The 20,030-nt window shown below is 37.4% G+C and overlaps 1 protein-coding gene across 1 annotated transcript in view; it reads left to right on the top strand.

The window, feature by feature from the left end:
• rragd (ras-related GTP binding D) overlaps positions 1–2,953 on the top strand; it is a 122,134-nt gene extending 119,181 nt beyond the window's left edge. Inside the window, exon 7 of the mRNA XM_030125880.1 lies at positions 2,022–2,953. Within this exon, the coding sequence (XP_029981740.1) occupies positions 2,022–2,173 (152 nt within the window). The 3' untranslated portion in view covers positions 2,174–2,953. The remainder of the gene's footprint in view (positions 1–2,021) is intronic.
• The last annotated feature ends 17,077 nt before the right edge of the window (positions 2,954–20,030 follow it).

The raw sequence follows: 20,030 nt of genomic DNA, 5'->3' as shown, positions 1-20,030 counted from the left end.
CAAGGAAACCAAACTGTGTTTGGACTGAAGTTGGCTGATATTATCTTGTCTCTTCATATCCCATAATTCTTTGTATCATCAAGGAGACGTGCTGGAATTTTTACAAAGCAGGATGAAAAAAAAGTGAAAACAAATACAGTCAAATAGATAATCCTGCCACAATTTCTCAATTTGTGCCACCAGTGTAGATGCATGCATTATTTCTCGCAGTTCATGGTAAAAATATTGTCTGTGAAAATGTCTCTTTCTGGATGTTGGATGTGACTTGACCTTCTGAAGAAGGTCTAGGAGCCAAAGCCAAAAGTAAACAGTCACTTCTCATCAGTTAAATTTTTCAGGGGTCAAAAAACCAGTCACAAATTTACATAATAAAACACACAAATATATATAATAAATGGACCTATTTATACTTATCATATAAAAAAAGAAGTAACCTTATGAGTAAATGTGGGAAACACACTGTAAATGTATGTATTGCTGGTTTTACTCAGCTTTGGGTCACTTTTGCTTTACAAGAAAAAACAAAGACTGGGGAGAATGTAGAAAGTGATCAGTAATAATAGTCAGAAACCCTTCAAAAGTGTAGGGAGATAAGAAAAGGATGTCATCTCTCTTTTTTCAACCCTGACTTTTCTGTAACTACAGTTGAAAATACACCAAAGACTGTATGTCAGTGTTTTTCAACCTTGGGGTCGGGACCCTATGTGTGGTCGCCCGGAATTCAAATGGGGTCACCTGAAATTTCTAGTAACTGAGAAAAATAAAAATAAAAACTTACTAATAAAAAATACATGGTGTGTTGACAGAGACAATCCCAATCCATAAAAGACAAACTGTGAAGCTGAAACTGAAACACTGTGGTTCTGTTTATCTGTCAAATGTTCATTGTGGTCGGTTTCAGATGCTGCAGCTCTTTCATAATTCGTAGTTTGAGTTCTTGTTTGTTCAGTATTAATTGTCAGCCTTGTAAATCACAGCTGGACTGACTGTACATATCCTGACCAAGGAAAATAAAATTCTCCCTTTGTGCAGAAATCTACACCTGGCTTTTCTGCCTCCATCCATAATAATATACATCATATAGACTAAATGTGTCTAAAATTAATGTTTATTTGTAACATAGTATAGCAAACTATTGTGTGTACACAATCCATTTTTCCCAGCGTTCAGTACATTTCTCCAACTCAAGTCTTAAAGATAAAGTAAGTCTCTCCATACAGTAAATTTCTTTAATAATCCCACGCCAGAGGTCCAAAGTTGGAGGGTCGGGTTGCAACCATTTTCAGGATATAGCTTTCCTACTACTTGCCGAAAGTATCTTCAATAAGTATTTATCCTTCTGAAGGACTGTTTCCGGTATTTTACCAAGATATAAAGTAACAAAAGAATAATCTAAATCCATCCCTATTATTTTATTTATCTCGGTTGCCACCTCCCTCCAATATGACTGGATTTTCGGACAGGCCCAAAAAACATGGAAGTGATTGGCCATAGTGTTTCCACATGTTCGCCAACAAAAGCCTCGGTTCTGTGTGCCTGTTTGGAGTGCCGTTATTTTAGGAGTTATAAAAAAATCTCACTACATTCTTCCAGCCAAACTCTCTTAAGGATCTAGAGTTTGCAGTGGTCGCTTGTATCTCAGATTCCTTGGTATTTTAACGCTGTATTTCCGGATACAACACTGGAACGTGTGGTGCATCCTCTGGTGTATGGTCCTACAGTGTGAGCAGTCAGGTCGCATACGAGCATCGGTCCGTACAGTGTGAGAACATGAGTCGTAAGCCTGACTTTACGATTGATTCGCACAGTTCGAGATGGAGCTGCGTGCAACGTTTGAAATAATCGCACAGTGTATGGCCGCCTTAAAAGGTCTATTTGGCCACAACAAGTGCTACCTTCTGTTAAAATGTGACATCTTTCTTGTTTGAAATCAATCAGTGTATTTTACCTGAACTGTTTTCATTGGTTTCTGCCTCTTAGATCTGACAGACTTACCTGTGTGTCTCCTCTGTTCCTCTCAGGACTGATTGACTACAACTTTCACTGCTTCAAGAAAGCCATCCAAGAGGTTTTCGATGTTCGACTGAAGGTTCAACAGAATCGCAAACTCCTCAGCCAGAGGAGGTGGAGCAAACTGACAATGACCAACGGTGTGATCGGTAACCCCCACTGACCACAGATAACACCTTGGTGGTCGGTGCGGAAGTACCCGAACTGCAGCAAACGCCTCCTGTGATGATTTCAAGAGTATGTCCAGTGTTTCAGCTTCCAGAGTTTCTCACCGCAGTGCTTTATACTACTGTGGAACACACGTAGCATTGTGTTAATTAGAAGGCTCTTCCATCCAGATCCACTGAACGCAGGCGACCACAGTGCACCTCCCCAAAATGGTAAAATGATGATGAAGTCACCTTCTACAGCCTAATTACACTTATTTCACGTCACACGTTGACATCACAATTCTGCATAAAAAGTGCACTAACTCTGGACTGGGTGACAAAGTTAAGTGTTGATGAAATGGTTACTATGAGCTGCAGGTCAATGAGTGAACAGGTTCAGTGTGTTTGCCTCACTCTAATAATGGCGCCCACTGAAACTCCAAAATGCTGCAAAGTCAGTGTTTTATTTTGTTCTTTTTGGCCTTTTTTAGTTAAAACGATATTAGCTCTGGTCCACAGTTAGACAACAAGTACTGACCTTCTTGGATGATGATTTCCCACAAGATTTTACCCCCCAAAAAAAAGTCAAAATGTAAACAAATGTCTACAAAATCATGTCAGTGAATTAAAGGATACCTGTAGTGTATTTTCATTGCTAGCTAGTTCAAAAAAGTCACGTAAAACACTAGTAGTATTATGTTTGCGCAGTCCCAACAAAGGAACTAACATTATGTTAAAAAAGAGTGTTAAATAATAATAAATAAAATATAAACAAAAAAACAAACAAAAATGAACCTCCACAATATCTACATTTGAATAAATACTTAAAAATATCGATACAGTATTGTGAAATGAAATATCGCGATATATTGTAGAACCAATATTTTCTTACACCCCTACCGGTACTGGCTGCTCCCCATAGGTTTTACCCCCGCCCATAATCCAAGTAATCAAAAGGTCCAGTTTGGTGCATTTATGAGGATTTTTTTTACTGAATTTGTACCTCTCTTGCTTGTAAGTGAAACACAAAGCATAATTAATGGCGTAAGCATGACCAGTACAGGTACATGTTAACAATATATAATGTGAAATAAGTGACTGCATAAATATTCACCCACTACCTTTATCCACAATCACAGCACTGAGTTCATGTGAGTAGGTCTCAGTCGGACGTGCACATTTGGACTCAGTTTCACTCCATTGTTCTTTGAAAAACTGCTGAAGCTCTGACAGGTTCTACAAAGGATCATTTCAAGTCCAGCCATAAATCCTCTACTGGACTGAGGTTGGAGCTTTGAGTTGGCCGGTCCAGAACAGTCACCTCCATGTCTTTAAACTGTTTCTACGTAGTTTTCACCGTATGCTTCGGGTCATAGTCGCGCATGTCGTAACAGGCTCTGCCACAGTAATGTGATTACGTGTTACCGTGACTGTGGGCGGTTGTCTGACTCCAGCTCAGCTGACGTAAAAGCTGTCCTGACGCAGTATCCCCCTCCTGCTTGTTTACTTCTGTCTGGTACTTCTCAGGCCACCGACACCTCGGGCTGTGCTGAAGGCTGCGACATCCAAGAGCTGTCAATGGATATAGTTAATGCCGGTTGAGAAATTCAGAGATGCTGACCAAATTTGACTTTGATTATTTGACATGTTCGTGTGGTTGGTCTGATTATATCACACCTTGTCTTTTTTCACATGCGCACATCCCATGTAGAAAACTATACCTCACACCCCCATAACAGCACTGGAAAATAAACCTCCTCTGTAGTCATAGTTTTGTTGCAGTTCTCTCATTTTAGATCATATTAGATTAGATTAGGCAAAATGAGATTATATTAGATTAGATTGAGATTAGAGACTTTATTGATCCCGCAATGGGGAAATTCAATGGTCAAGGCAGCAACAGAATGAAGTGAAAGAAAAAAAAAAATATATATATATATATATTAATCCATCATCCTGATTAAACTGATTACAAATTTTCCATTTGTCCATCTGCAGTGCAGAATGACTCTGACCGTCTCTGCTAACACATTTCAGGTAGTTTGTCCAAGTACAGTTACCGTCACACATCTGCAAATGGGCAGTTGATCCTTTGGTGACAGGCAACAGAACCAACCGCTAAAGGTGGAAGAGGCTAAACAGCACATTTGTCCTCTGGATGGAAATATAAGGACAAAAAAACAACTCAAGACTGAACAGTTGTTTCAAGTTGTTTTGTTGAAATTGTTGAGGGTGTTTAATAAACACGTTTAGTACATATATATTCCCTGCTTTCCTTAGTCAATTTGCTCATGCAAAATGAAACGCAATTAATAAAGATGAAAAATGGATGATATTTAATAATGATTAATCAAAATTAATCCACAGCAACCCTGTGATTAATCTGATTAAACATTTTAAGCATTTGACAGCACTAATACATGTGCATATACATATGTATATATATATATATATATATATATATATATATATAAAACTCTGACAACTATATACATATTTTCAACAAAGTGGAACTGCTAAATGTCAGGCAGTTCCACTCTGTTGTAAATATGTGTATAGTTGTTTGAGTTTTACTACTTTATAAATATGTGTATAGTTGTTTGAGTTTTACTACTGTTATTATCATTTTTTATTTTACCCGCTACCTTTTCAGACCTTCCATGGCAGCACCCCTGTCATATACTTTTCAATAACCTTTTTCTCTGAGCTGGTTGGAGATTTTTTTTTGTCTTTGTGGCGTAAATGTAGCCACAAATGCTGATTAACCGGTTTGTTGATTTTCCAGACAGAGATGTCTTTATACTACCATCACTTCAAACACATTCACTGCACTTAGGTGATCTGTGTTTCACTAGTTGACAGATTAGTACCAGCACCAATAGGCTGGACCTCTGTTGAAATAGGTCAGTCCCCTTCAATGGGGTCAATACTTATGCACTTATTGTAAAGTACTTTTTTTTTTTTGTTAATTGATCTTACTTTGAAGAAATGTGTTTTCACTTTGGCATGTAAGTGCTTTTACCTTTAACTTCTCCTCAAAAAGCCAAATTATAGTAATTATGAATTGGTGAATGGTGAATGCCTTAAAAGCACTCTATTAGGTGACAGTAATGTACCCTAACAGTGGATAACACCCACCCTATTGTTCAACAGAAAAAAGAATATCACCCCTTTGAGCCACATGTCAGTGGAACATGGCAGGCTGTGGGAAGAGGACCCACTCCCTCTGTCGAAATAAACAGCCCATTCTCACAAAACGAAAAGACGATTCTTATTTTCAGGGGATTACACACTAATGAAAACATAATTAGTAACGTACATCCCATTTCTGCAATTAGATCCCCCTAAATCTTACACACTGAACCTTGAATTTAAGGCTGCTGAACCCTCATTAACTTCACATAATCCTCTGAATGTATTTCTATCACTCACTGGTGGAAGAATATTAGAAAGGCTATTTGTGAGCAGGAGCAGTGATTAGAGCAGGCTTTGGTAGATGGCTTAGTTTAAAGACAAGAGCCGGGCAGATTTTTGAAAGGTTCTCCGTGTCAGATATGCATGTACTTGTGTGTTTGCATTAAGTTTTTGTTGGAGTCTGTGTTCTTTTATGAGCTGGATGTTTGTTTTTTTAGGATTTGGGGACTAATGCTGCCTTCATGTGTTATCGGGAAGATGATCGTTTCCACTAGTGAATTTGAAATTATGAGTATGTTGTGTTCAAGTGCTGTTGTTGTTGTAGCAAAAATGAAAAATGGCTGATGCACAATTTATAATGAGTGAAAGAAATTTGGATGCATTAATTCATACGCTACAGCATTTTTTTTTCAAATTATATATGCTATAAATGTGCAAAATCATCAGCTAACAGCGGCAGAACATTATTAAATCGGCTAAAATTTGCTTAGAGGTCTTTTTTATGTCTGTGCATAAGAAATCAATCTAAGTGAATCCCCAAAGGAACTTTGTGTTGGTAAATGCAAGTTCTGCAAATTTACAGGATTTCAGTTCTGTTGCAATATGTTGATGGTCATATGAACTATGTTTTCAGCTCAAAAATGTCCAATTTCATCACAATTAATGCTATATTTTCATGTCACAAATGGCCAAGTTATATTTGAACTGAATTTACCTGAAAAACAAATATTCTATTCTTTTAGATTCCCCAATTTTTTTTTTTTTTACAAGATTCTATCCTACATATCACGTTTTATTTTTACAGGTTCAATATGGAGTATGGTGCTGATCCATCCTGCTTACGTTACGCCAATACATACATTAAGAATGTCACACGTCACTTTTTAAATCAACAGTTTTCTAATAATAAGCATTTTTATAAAGAAATAACAATTCTATATTGTTATTTACTCTTCAGTATGATGATAAACTATACATCATACTATATATTTGTGGATAATAATATAAAGCCAGAAACCTAATTATTTACTAGTAAGTATCAGTCATATTATGGCATAGTGTATAGATATGATTAGACGAGGAAGGTTATTATTGTTATTAATTATATAAGGAGAAGGGGTGGGAGTTTATAAGTTTTACTTCTTCTCACTCCTTTTTGAATATGTATTATATGTCTTATGTTTCACATTCATGTTCGAAATAAATACATCAATCAATCAATCAATCAATCAATCAATAATTGTGATCCTAGTTTTTGCACAGGGATCATTAGTGTAAACGGTGACATGGCTGCAGAGCATCAGTATGATGGGATCTGTAACAACCATGTCACATCCGTCCACTGACACATTTAGTGTTTTTGTGTCAGCTGTTATTGTTTTAGATCCACAATACTAACATTTATGAATAAGAGGATGATTAGCAATAGGAAGTATATAAGTTTATTCCTAATAAAGTACTGGTACTGACCAGAGCATCATGGGTAATGTCACGTCCGTCCACCAGCAAAAGTTTTCACATACACGTGCTATTCCAAATCCAATATTTATGAAAATAGAGCTTCCACTGTCAAATAATATCAATCGTCTGTGCACAAATGGATTAGTATTATTTTAACACACTTCTATGCATTTCTTTTTTTTTGGACAAAAATGGCCACTCATATGACCCCTTAAGTAAATTTTAGCCGAAAAGCATTGTTTATGATTCGCATTGAATCCCTCGTTTCTCTCCACCATGTTTGAAAAGGCCAAAGCGTATTTTCATCTCAGCAGCTCATGGATCATATTTTTTTCCCAGTGCTCCAGTGGAAAATACAACATGAAGGGTCATTCATGTGCAATTTTGGAGTTGACCAGTGACCGTACCAGAGATGTACTATATTGGCTTTTACCACTAGGCGTCGTACTTGGAATGGAACGTAATAAAACTGTCAGAGTTCATGAAATATAGCACAGCAACTCATGGCCATGTGGTAACGTACGTTTAACCCTTTCATGCACGAATTATGAGAACCTTAGTCAAGATTTTTTTCTTCAGTGTTTAGCCATGAAAAAAACAATGCGATCGAGTTTTTTTTTTCTATGGAGTTACAAAAATATCCATGCATTTAATTTTTGAAGTAAAGAAACATGTGTTTAAAACCCAATATCAGAAAGTGATATGAAAACAATGAAATAAAAACATTTTTAATGCTGCTAATCTGATGTCTTCTCACATTTTAACATATTCTAATGCTAGTAATTACTCACTTCATGGAGATAATATGCAAAATAAAACCTTCTTGTCTAACAAATAACAATTGATTTACACTCAAACATGTTAGTGCAGATCAGGTTTATCAAGAACAGTAAAGTTACATTAATGATCTGTATTACAGTGTATGGGATGGTGCATCAGCGTCCACTGTGTTGGCTGATATGGAACTAAAACAACAAAATGCATGAATATACAAGAGAACAGCTGGAGAAGAAGTGTCCACTGGAGTAGACAGTGCATGAAAGGGTTAAGCTAGCCAGCCACCTGCTAGTAGGGCTGGACGATATGGCCTCTAACTTTTGTCGCAAATTTTTAGGCTATATCCCAATACACGATATATATGTCGATATTTTGAAATTTCCTTTACATCACTGTGTAAATGTAATTCAACTCTATAATGCCTGGTATTGTCACTTATTAGAATTTTTTTTTTCAATATGTGCATGCTAAAAACGAAGGGTCACAATGAAATTATTTTAAAGTATTTAAAATTACTTTGGGTGAAATGTCTTTATGAGAGTCTTGAATCCTGGCTTCTCCACTACGCTAACAGGGTCCATGTCTTCAGCTATGTATTTCGTTACTGCGGCTGTTATTTCTTTCCATTTTAAACGTTTTTTTTTTGTGTGATGTGGGAGTGATTTGGCAAATGTTGAAGCCAGAGTCATTTGCTTAGGGGCTGGTTCCGATAAAGTTTTTAGCGATGTGTAAATGTGGATTTTCAGACATGTCATGTTGTAGTGAATGACTTTTCAGGTGGTGGAACTAATTTGTCTTGCTACTACCTTTTGTGGCAACAGTTTTTCAGCATATTTTGCAGATAAACACTTTTTGTTCATCATCCTTGACAGGGTTTCTGTGGGTCATTGAAAAGCACTAAAAGTCATTAAATAGATTTTGTGGAAATTAAAGCCTTAAATGGCATTAAAAATTAAATACACTTGATGGAAAAAAGCATTGGTATTCACAGTTTATTTTGATTATATAAACAATTAATTATTTTGATCGGAAGTATAGTGTGTTGACTGACAGGTGGAGCCCTTTAATTGGTTATTGTTTATGGCCGATACATGAAGACATAACACCGGATGCTTGGAATGCAGTGTGTTGTGAGCGTGCTCATGCCGTGGCGAAAGAGCAGAGGGAATATTAGCAAATGTCGGAAAAATGGGAAAATGCAAGTTTCAGCTGAAGTGATTGGAGGAGGAACTATTCAGAACCTGGTAAAGCGTCATAAAATGATACATAAAACTGTATCTGCAGTCGGACATGTGCATTAAATGTGTTGAAAGTAGCATGTAAAAGGGCATTATAAAGCATTTAATAAGATTTGCTGCTATCCACAGAAATGCTGCTTGAAACCCGGAGCACTGCCAGATAACAGAGCCAGTGCTGTTTTTCTTCAGGACAATATCATCTGTCTCCACTTTCTTTGCGCTTTCCATGCTACACTCTCTCTCTCTCCTTTCCTGATATACCAGCGCACATGTGCGGCAGACAGTTTTCTGGATGGGTGGGGGAGCTAGTGCTGTGAGAGTTCATGATGAGGGAACGACAGAAGTGAAACTACTGCTCATAAACAACAACACTATCGGCCAATGAACTTTATTCTCTGCAATATCCAACAGTTTCATCGTGATTACACATTTGGTACCAATCTTAATAATAATAATAATAATAATAATAATAACTAGAAAAGCACTCTGAGAGCGCAGACCTCCGCCAAGGCAGATCAGTGCCCCCCCCCCCCCGATCACCACCAAAATGTAATCATTTGTTTCTTGTGCCAGTATCAATATTTCCTGAAATTTTCATCCAAATCTGTCCATAACTTCTTGAAAGGTCCGGATCAGTCTTTGCCATTTCATAGAACACCCCATTGTAAATCCCTGAGTCAAATTGCATGAGATTTGCACAATTCCCCCATATTGTGATTTCCACCATAAATATTAGTCCCATATTTATTTTACCTATATTTTAAGATTCCTTGACCATGAAAACATTCCATTAGCAACTGGATTCATAATTATATCCTTATTAGTTCAGTAGTTATTCACGAAAATCACATTTCTCGTAATGGCGGTTTTCTTCTGGATCTAGCTCCTTAAGTATTAAAGCTACATGAAATCCGGTGGCATACTCCCGATGCGGAACTGACTGAGCTACACGATGGCGCTTGTCAGAAATTTCTACCTTTAATATTAAAGGCACAGTAGGCCAAAAAGTAAGGGCACCCCCATTTTTTATATAAATTGAGATAAAATCCGCCTTCTGGATCAGATCCGGATCAGCCTTTGAAATGTGATAGAGGACCCCATTGTCAATTCCTGAGTTAAATTTCATGAGTTTTGGTCAATAATTAAGCGAGATATTGGGAAACAAAAATTTTGGCCCCATTTACCACAATGTTAACGAAAATTTCAAAGTGATCCAGAATCCAGGATTTCTTCCAGATCACCCCCAAAAGTTAATGATTTCTTCCTTATCCCATTTCCAACAAACCCTGTAAATTTCGTCAAAATCTGTCCATAACTTTTTGAGTTATGTTGCACACTAACGGACAGACAAACAAACAAACAAACAAACCCTGGCAAAAACATAACCTCCTTGGCGGAGGTAATAAATAATAATGATAATAGTAATAATAATAATATTTTATTTGTAAAGCGCTTTCAGTCAAAGTGCTGTACAGATACAAAATCAATCACAATAAAACATAAAAACTAAAAACATTAACAGTAAAAGCAAATCAAGATATATAACACAGAGTAAACAAGTGGGTCTTGAGCTTTGCTTTAAAAACCTCCACAGAGCATGCCTGCCTTCTGTCCAGAGGAAGACTGTTCCAAAGTGTTGGTGCACAGAAAGAAAAGGTTCGCTCACCGACAGTCTTTTTCCTGACTTTAGGCACAGTCAGGAGGACAGATCCTTGTGAGCGAAGGGCACGAGAAGGTGCATACAGTCTAACCAGCTCTGTTAAGTAAGAAGGTGCCGCTCCATTTAAAATTTTATAAGTCAATAAAAGCACCTTAAAATCAGCACGAACCTGACATGGAAGCCAGTGAAGAGAGGCCAACACTGGGGTGATGTGATCATATTTCCCAGCTCCAGTCAGAACCCGAACTGCAGCATTTTGCACCATCTGCAGGACTCGGAAACATTTTTGGGTAATCCTGAAAGAAGAGCATTACAATAGTCCAAACGAGATGTTACGAAGGCGTGAATGAGGACTTCAGCATCTTTATCACTCAGGATTAGCCTGATCTCAGCAATCCTTCGAAGATGAAAAAATGATATTGGAGTCACCTCCTTGATATGCTTATCAAAAGCAAGTGTCTGGTCAAATATGACACCATGGTTTTTCATCTTGTCTCTGCCAAGAACAACACAGTCATCAAGAGACAAAGAAACATTATTGAATAAATTTTGCAATTTCTGGGGTCCAGTGATCATCATTTCAGTCTTTGCAGAGTTAAGGAAAGGGAAATTTTCAGAGAGCCAATCCCTTACAGCTGAAAGACAACCCTCGATTTTTGACTTCATACAACAGGCATAAGAACGGCTACATCATAGCAGGTAGGACAGACATCATAAACTGAACTAATCTGACCTCCTAGCTAACACCACACGGCACCAAGTTCAAACTTTACATGTTCGATGCTTCCATAATCTATTGCACTGTAGGTTCTCAGACAGAATGCATTTAGATCAGAGGCCACTTGGAACCTTATCCCTGGTCCACGCTGGGAAACCATTAGTTCGTTGTTCCGTCCTTGGTAAAGGTCATACACAGATGTTGGTCACCTGCGAAGACCTGTTGTCATCTGAAACAACTCCAAATAAGAATGAAGATGATCAACCAGAGCTGACAGGTGTCCTCTAGATCGGTGGTCCCCAACCCCTGGTCCCCGGACCGGTACTGGGCTGCAAAGAAAATAAATTGTGGTTATTATTAGTCTTCCGGAGATTTTATTTTGAAAAGCGACTGTTTCCGCCCTCACCTCACAACCGCTACACTCTGGTGCCATTTCCTGAATCAGTTGTAACACAAGCTAAAGAAATGAGCCAAAAACAAAATTCACTGGAGAACTTTTTCGGGAAGAAATGATGAAACGATGAGGCTGCAGAAGAGTCACAGACTGCCTGCAAACAGAAAGCTGCAAAGTGAATGTCAGCTTAGCACACTAGCATAAATCTTACTCTTCTTTTAAACTTATAAAACGTGACGCATTCAAAACTAGCCTCAAAATTCAAATATTTTGGAATTGAAATGTTTATGAACCCTTACTAGCGGCATTGTACCCGTGGTGCCATTGTACGATAGCGCCCTCCCGTGGTGCAACAGCGGTATTGCACCCGTACGCCCTCCCGTGTTGCAACATCGGGACACCGGGACACACGTCGGACACAGAACGTCCATTATAGTAGGATAACATAATCCAAACAAAAAATGTTGCCATCATTTTGTTTATGATATATTTCCTGTATTATATTCGATACAGTGGGCACATTTGGCAATTTTTTGCTCACATTAACGTTAGATACAAAATTTTACCGGCACATTTTCAAAATATTGAACATTTTAGGTAGTTTTTTTTTTTCTTTACATAAAACTTTTTACAGCCTTTTTATTTCCCTTGAATGGCACCATAATTTCAGTATTTTTCAACATTTTTCAGTTTTCAACGGAATAACAATATGAGTGGTCTTCTTAACGTAACTTTTTGAAAATTACCAAAGACTTTCCTACAAAATGTGTGTTGGATGATTTCACATTAGCGGCCATATTGAAAAGGGGAAAAAAAAAAACACCTTTCCACTGGTTGTAGTGGAATGATAATCCACCTCGGGTCAGAAAACATGTAACGGGTCGTATACAACAAGTTTTTAAGGAAAGTATTGATCTTGTTGATAAAATAAAGGTCTCAGATACGATACAAATGGTTTTCTAGGGTTAAACTAAACGTGAGCAGAAGAGAGGCACTGAAGAACCAGAGAAAATCTGAAAATCTCAACATAGAATCATTCTGTCGTGGCTGTTATCATGGATGTGGCGAGCACTGTTACATCACTAATGAAGTCAGCTAATGTGAATGACAGATCATACTTCAGCGTAAAATTAACGAAACCTTGCATTGTTCACTTTTAAGGTGAATCTCAGTGAAATGGTCAGTTCAGATACGCTATCGACGGACACTGATCAGATGTGGAGCCTGTGCTCATGGATCTGCTGCTCAGCCTGTAACCTTATTAAACTCAATAGCATACGTTTCATATGATATAATAATAACCCATAAAGACCCAGAGCTACATTTGAGGCAGTTCCAAAATATTTTTTCTCTATCTTTAGGGCTGGGTCAAATGAGTAACAGAGTGAGAAAGCACTGTGCAGCAAAACTAATCATTCCATTTCTGTTTTTAAAAATTAATTTAGCAGAAACCATAAAAGCTCAAATTGTAGGTCAAAGCAAGTACTTGAACATGCCATCAAGGAATAATAACTAAATTTTTAATAAAATCATGAATTTATCATCTTTATCGGAAAAAGGTGGTTTGTCCTCTCCGGGTCGGTGGGGAGTCTTTGCCCCAAGTGGAGGAGTTTAAGTATCTTGGGGTCTTGTTCACAAGTGAGGGAAGGATGGAGCGTGAGATTGACAGACGGATCGGTGCAGCGTCTGCAGTGATGCAGTCGTTGTATCGGTCGGTTGCGGTGAAGAAGGAGCTGAGCCGAAAGGTGAAGCTCTTGATTTACTGGTCAATCTACGTTCCTACCTCACCTATGGTCATGAGCTTTGGGTCATGACCGAAAGGACAAGGTCCCGGATACAAGCGGTCGAAATGAGTTTCCTCCGTCGGGTGGCTGGGCGCACCCTTAGGGATAGGGTGAGGAGCTCAGTCACCAGGGAGGAGCTTGGAGTAGAGCCGCTGCTCCTCCACATCCAGAGGAACCAGCTGAGGTGGCTCAGGCATCTGTTTCAGATCCTCCTGGACACCTCCCTGGGGAGGTGTTCCGGGCATGTCCCACCGGGAGGAGACCTCGGGGAAGACCCAGGACACGTTGGAGAGACTATGTCTCTCGGCTGGCCTGGGAACGCCTCGGGGTCCCCCCGGAAGAGCTGGAGGAGGAGTCTGGGGAGAGGGAAGTCTGGGCATCCCTGCTTAGACTGTTACCCCCGCGACCCGGCCCTGGATAAAGCGGAAGAAAATGGATGGATGGATGAATTTATCATCATTGACAAAGTAACGGAGTGAGGAAAAAATATACAGCAGTTCTTCAAGGTTTGGAAAAAATACCAAAAAGTGCAAATATTTAGCATACCACACTTTTCTTAATATATGAGAGTACATTATATCCAAAAAGGAAACTGATATCATTTTTATTTTAGTTTTAAAAGACTTTAATTCATGGTAATGGAGTGAGAATCCAAAAAAGTATTAGAGTGAGGTGTTTGTTCAGTGTGATGAACCATAATAATAATAAAGATTTTATTAAGATACTGATCAATGTTTCATTAATATTTTTAATACACATCTTTCTATACATATCTTTTTTTTATAATAAATAACATTCAAAATCATTATTGTATTTGATTATTATGAAATATAAGATTAGACACAGGCATATATTTGGAACATATTTATTTACACATTGCTATTTACATTCTGAATTTATGCTGTATACATTCATTTACAACCTTTACTGTTCTTCATTTACTCTGTATTCTCATATATTTTCTTATACATCCAGTTGTAATTCAGGCACAAATTAAATAAACATAGTTTTAGAAACTAGAGATATATGTCTTTTGTGCTGAGTGATCAAAAATATTGTTTTAGAGGAAAAAAAAAGAAATTGACCCTGATGTTCACTTTCACTTGTTCAGGCCCTTTCACTTTTCTTAAGTGATATCTGATCACCATTTATTATAATATTCTCCTCTGTATTTTGCAGTTTTTCAGGGAAAATCAGGTATTTTCATACATTTAATTCACTGATCATGTTTATGTTCATAAAATCTCAGTGGAAAGTTGAAGGTTATTGTATAAAACAGAGAAAACTCAAGAAAAAGTGACTTGTTCAGTAAAGATATCACTAACAACATAAAACAAGCATCTCCATTCACTGTCATTGAACCAACTCCAGTTGTTTTACTGGTGAATCAGTGTTGTAGAAGATGACGGTGTTTCCACGGTAACTGGAGCCTCTGAACGTCCAAATGCGTCATATCTGATGAGCACGAAAAGATGACAAACTGTATTTTACACCAATTCTTCACATGTATCGATAGGATTAGTGGATGAACAAGTATGAAACACTTCAGCTGTTTGGGTCTTTATGGGTTAAAGTCAAAACAGATGTGAAACTGTCCGAAATGAAAAGTCCTCCATCAAGTTTAGGCTCATTTATGTTTCAGATAATGCAGTAAGAGACTCTAAAGAGAATATTTTTCACCACTTGTGTTTTTGGGTTTATTAACATCGGCCTGTTAATATCTTTAGTCATTCATGTGGAGTTTCTTTTGTGCTTTTGAAAGCGATACATAAAGGTATTTTAAAATCTTTGAAAATGACAACTTGAGAGCTAAATACATGATGAAAGGACATTTGTACTTTTTCAGAAGTGTCAGACGGTACACTTGTACTGTTTAAAGGTCAGTCTCAGCGCCATTTAAAGCACATTGTGTCTGTTTGTTTATCTACAGACATGTTTGCGCTGTAAAACCAAAGTGTGTTCAGATGAACTTTTAATGGTCAAAGGGCTTTGAAAGAAAACAGATCTTATTTCTCCTGAAGTGGAAATGTTAATGCTCTAGTGCCAGCATTGTTAGGTTGTATCTGTGTGGAAAAACACAGTGTTGTGATGTGGACACTTTCAGCCGTGCCAACTATTTGATCATATGGACTTTTAAATATTTACCCAAACATTTTTCATGTAATGCACATATACTGACACTGTGCACCTTCTTTGTTTTGACTGTTGTCTGGTTTGCTGTGTGAAGAAGTCTAAAAACTGTCTAAAAACTCATTTATATTCAGTTCTCTGTGTATTTATTAATATTTATGATTAAATTTCTTTTAAAATGCGGTGGTCCTTGTGTCTTAGACATTGAATGTTGTGTCTGAAATCCTTTCTCTTTCTTTGTTTTTTTCAAGTCCTTGCTACAATTTGCAAATTAATGTCTTTTTTTTTTTTTTTTTTTTTTCAAATACCAAATACATGTACCAGATCCATGCTCTTACATGGCAGCGGGAAGAAATCAGACAAGGCAAATTATTTTTAACAGTTGTTTTTCTAGATAGTGTTTTTGCATGAAATATGTTGGAGACAGAATAAGTAACAAGAAGCAGATTGGTTATTTTCTGTTTCAAAGTAATGGATTAAACACAACTTTACAAGAAGAGAAGTTCATCTTTTAATTAAGTTTAATTACTTTTGGGGATTAGTCTGCAATATGTTATATAAAAACCCACAAATTAGTAACATTTTAATTGGATTTTAAATCAGACCTATTAGGGATGGGAAGATTATCCGATACGCATCGATACGCCGACACACACATGAATGATCGGAGTGCACCGGTAGAGAAACTGCGAGCGAATGAAAAGCTTGGAATGATATCGCGATGCATCGGTTATTGAATGTTTGTATTCATAAAATTTGATCCGTTAAGTAGAATATATTTTTACCAGCATTTAAAAGTGTTACTATTTATTTGGGTGAAGTTTTTCTTTCCTTCAGACCCACGTTAACATGTGATGTGGATTCGCAGATGTGTACACTGAACACTAACAGTCTGAGCTCCGTGGATGGACTGAGCATGTGCACCACAGATGAATACTGGACATCTGAATGTGAATGTGACAGACATAAAAGGAGGAGAACACATGTGGTTTATGAACGGGTACTTTTTACCAGATCAACTGTATTGAATACTGCCGTACATACCAGAGATACTTTTGTTGGAGCCACTTATATTATTTATTAATATTTTGGATAATGGTAAATCAAAATAAGGCAAATGATCACACTGATTAATGAATTATGATTGATTTCTTATTGTTTTCAGCTGCTCACGCCCTCCTCCTGATCGGACCGTCCTCCTCCTGTGATTAGGGAGAGAGGACAGCTGGTTCAGGCCTTTTGTCTGACTGTCATGAGGAAGGAGTGAGGAGTGAGAAAGTTTATCTACCACTAAATATACTATATCTGCTTAAGAAGTTTTTTTTGTTTGATTATTGTGACGTAAAGTCAACCACGGAGAATATTTTTGTTGGAGAAAATAAATTTTGATCATTTTTGAATACAGAAATATCTCTGTGAGTGCTTATTAAGGAATTTAGTGAGTCATAGACCTCCTCCTCAGACTACTCTGCTATTTTTATTTTTTACCCTTTTTTGTTTTGAATGCAAGAGTAGCTGTAACAACTTCCTTAAACAGTGTCGTACATTTCCAACAGCGTATCCCAGAATGCCTTGCACAGGTGTGTCTTAAAATGACAGAGCCTTTTTCTGTTTTACTTTCATTACAAATACATTACATTACAAATGGATTCGGCGAGGGAGCAAGAAGTTGAATGTTAAAAACATGCAGAGAAATGACTTTGGAAACAAAGTCCAAACTTTTTCACCTGACTGAATGTGAGGCACGTGTTCTGAAAGTGAACTAAAGACACTTTATAAAAAGTCATGGTCTTATTTGATACATAAATAATCAAGCTCACTGAATTGCACTGCATTTTTTTTTTTTTTTTTTTTTTTGCCAGAATGAATGTGTTCAATCAGAATGTGCTTAATCGCTCTGTATCATGAGTTGGGTGTGAATCGTATCACATCACATTTAGAGATGCCACACATGTATCTTTAACCCTTTCATGCATAGTGGTCACTACAGTGGACAGCTGTTCAAAGCTGTTCTCTTATATATTTATGGGTTTTGTTGTTTTAGTTCCATATCAACCAACACAGTGGACACTTATGCACCATCCCATACACTGACATTCAGACCATTACTGTAAATTTGCTGTTCCAAATAAACCTGATCTGCAGTAACATGTTTGACTGTTAAAAAAAAAAAAAAAAAAAAAAAAAAAAAAATTGCTAATAGTTATTAAACTGTAATTAACAGTTTTGTTTTTTTTTTTTGTTTTTTTTTTAAACAAAAAGGGTTGGTTTTTTTTTGCATATTATCTCCATGCAGGTATTGTTAAAATGTGAGAAAACATCAGATTAGCAGCATTAAAAATGTTTTTATCTCATAGTTTTCACACAGTATATCAGTAAATACATGTTTCTTTGCTTCTAAAATTAAACGCATGATTTTGTAACTCCATGAAAAATAGGTTCATAGAAAAAACTCAATCACATTGGGGTTTTTTTCATGCCTACAGAGGAATAAAAACACAGGAAAAAAAAATCTTGATTAAGGTTATTAATTCATGCATGAAAGGGTTAATATATCGGATTGGAGATGCTGGATTGAAATGCGTATCATATCGGCCTTACAACTAAGATTCCCAACCTTAATATCTATATGTTTAAGGGACATATGGAGGCTTTTTGTCAACAGTGAGGGTGAAAATGTGCATTTGCATCATGTTATGACAGATTATAGCCTCATTATTTTAAAGCTGCTGCATCGAAGGGACTCTGAACAGACAAGGATAAGGGAAAATAACTGATACAAATGTTAATAAGTTGTGATTAAAAGAGCAGGTGAGTGAACAGCTTCATCTAATGCTGTTTAATTCTATGCTGTTACGTAACAATCACACACAAGCAAAAGCAGGTATGACTGTTCTGGACATAAATACATATGTATCCTCCCCCAACACAAACTGGACTCATGTATAACTGCCTTTATCGGTCCACACTGTGTTCCTGCAGTGGAGAAAGAACAGAAATGAAGAAAAAGAAGAAGCAGTCCAAAAATGGTATGACGACGATGAAAAGGCAGTGTGGCTCTTTTAGCTGCCCTGGCTCTCAGCTCACAGACAAACATTAGAAAAGTCACCAAAACTGGATCCAAACCAACACTGGTCCAACTCCATCTGCTGCCTGAGTCGTCAGCCTCCAGGACAGATGACCGGTCATGATGGAAGACTTTATACTGGCAGTACGGTTGAAGAAAAACTGTTGTTTTTTTTTTTGTGTGAAAATTTGGTGTTAGAATTATTAACAGGCATTAACCCTTTGTAGGCCACTCAAAGAAATACTCGCATTCGGAGAGCGCAGACCTCCTACAAGGCAGATCAGTCCCCCTCCCTCCTTGAATCACCACCAAAATTTAATCATTTGTTCCTTGTGCCAGTATCAACATTTACTGAAAATTTCATCAAAATCCTTCCATAACTTTTCGAGTTATCTTGCCAACAGACAAACAAACAAACCCCAATGAAAACATGACCTCCGCCGCTCCTTGGTGGAGGTAATAAATGAATAAATGAATGAATGAGGTGCTGCCATAACAATTTTCTCATCTTCAATAGTTCCACATATCCCCAAACAGGTAAAAGTTCATTTGTTCCTTGTGCCAGTATCAACATTTTCTGAAAATTTGATCAAAATCCTTCCATAACTTTTTGGGTTACCCTGCTAACAGACAGACAGATGGACAAACAAACCCCGATGAAAACATAATTAACACTAGAAAAGCTAGAAAAGCACTTGGAGAGCGCAGTCCTCCGCCAAGGCAGATCAGCCCCCCCCAATCAAACCCAAAATCTAATTATTTGTTCCTTGTGCCAGAATCAACATTTCCTGAAAATTTCATCCAAATCCGCCCATAACTTTTGGAGTTATCTTGCACACAGACAAACAAACAAACAAACAGACAGACAGACAAACCCTGATGAAAACATACCCTCCACTGTTCCTTGTCGGAGGTAATTAACATAAATAATAAACTGGACTGGTGGGACAACACAGATGCTCTGTGCAGGAAAGGCCAGAGCGGGATGTTCTGGTCCTAAGGAGACTGAGGTCTGCAGCAGGATCCTCCAAACCTTCTACCAGTCCATGGTGGCAGGTGTACTGTTCTCTGCTGTGGTGTGCTGGTGTAACTGAGTTAACCCTTTCATGCACGAATTATGAGAACCTTAATCAAAATTTTTTCCTGAGTGTTTTTATTCCTCTTTAGGCATGAAAAAAACAATGCGATTGAAAATTTTCTTCTGAAAAATAATAAATAAATAAATAAA

The sequence above is a fragment of the Sphaeramia orbicularis genome, chromosome 22 (genome assembly GCF_902148855.1).
Source record: "Sphaeramia orbicularis chromosome 22, fSphaOr1.1, whole genome shotgun sequence".
NCBI classification, from domain to species: Eukaryota; Metazoa; Chordata; class Actinopteri; order Kurtiformes; family Apogonidae; genus Sphaeramia; species Sphaeramia orbicularis.
The sequence above is the reverse complement of the archived record's forward strand: the minus strand, read 5'-3'. Positions and strand labels throughout refer to the sequence as shown.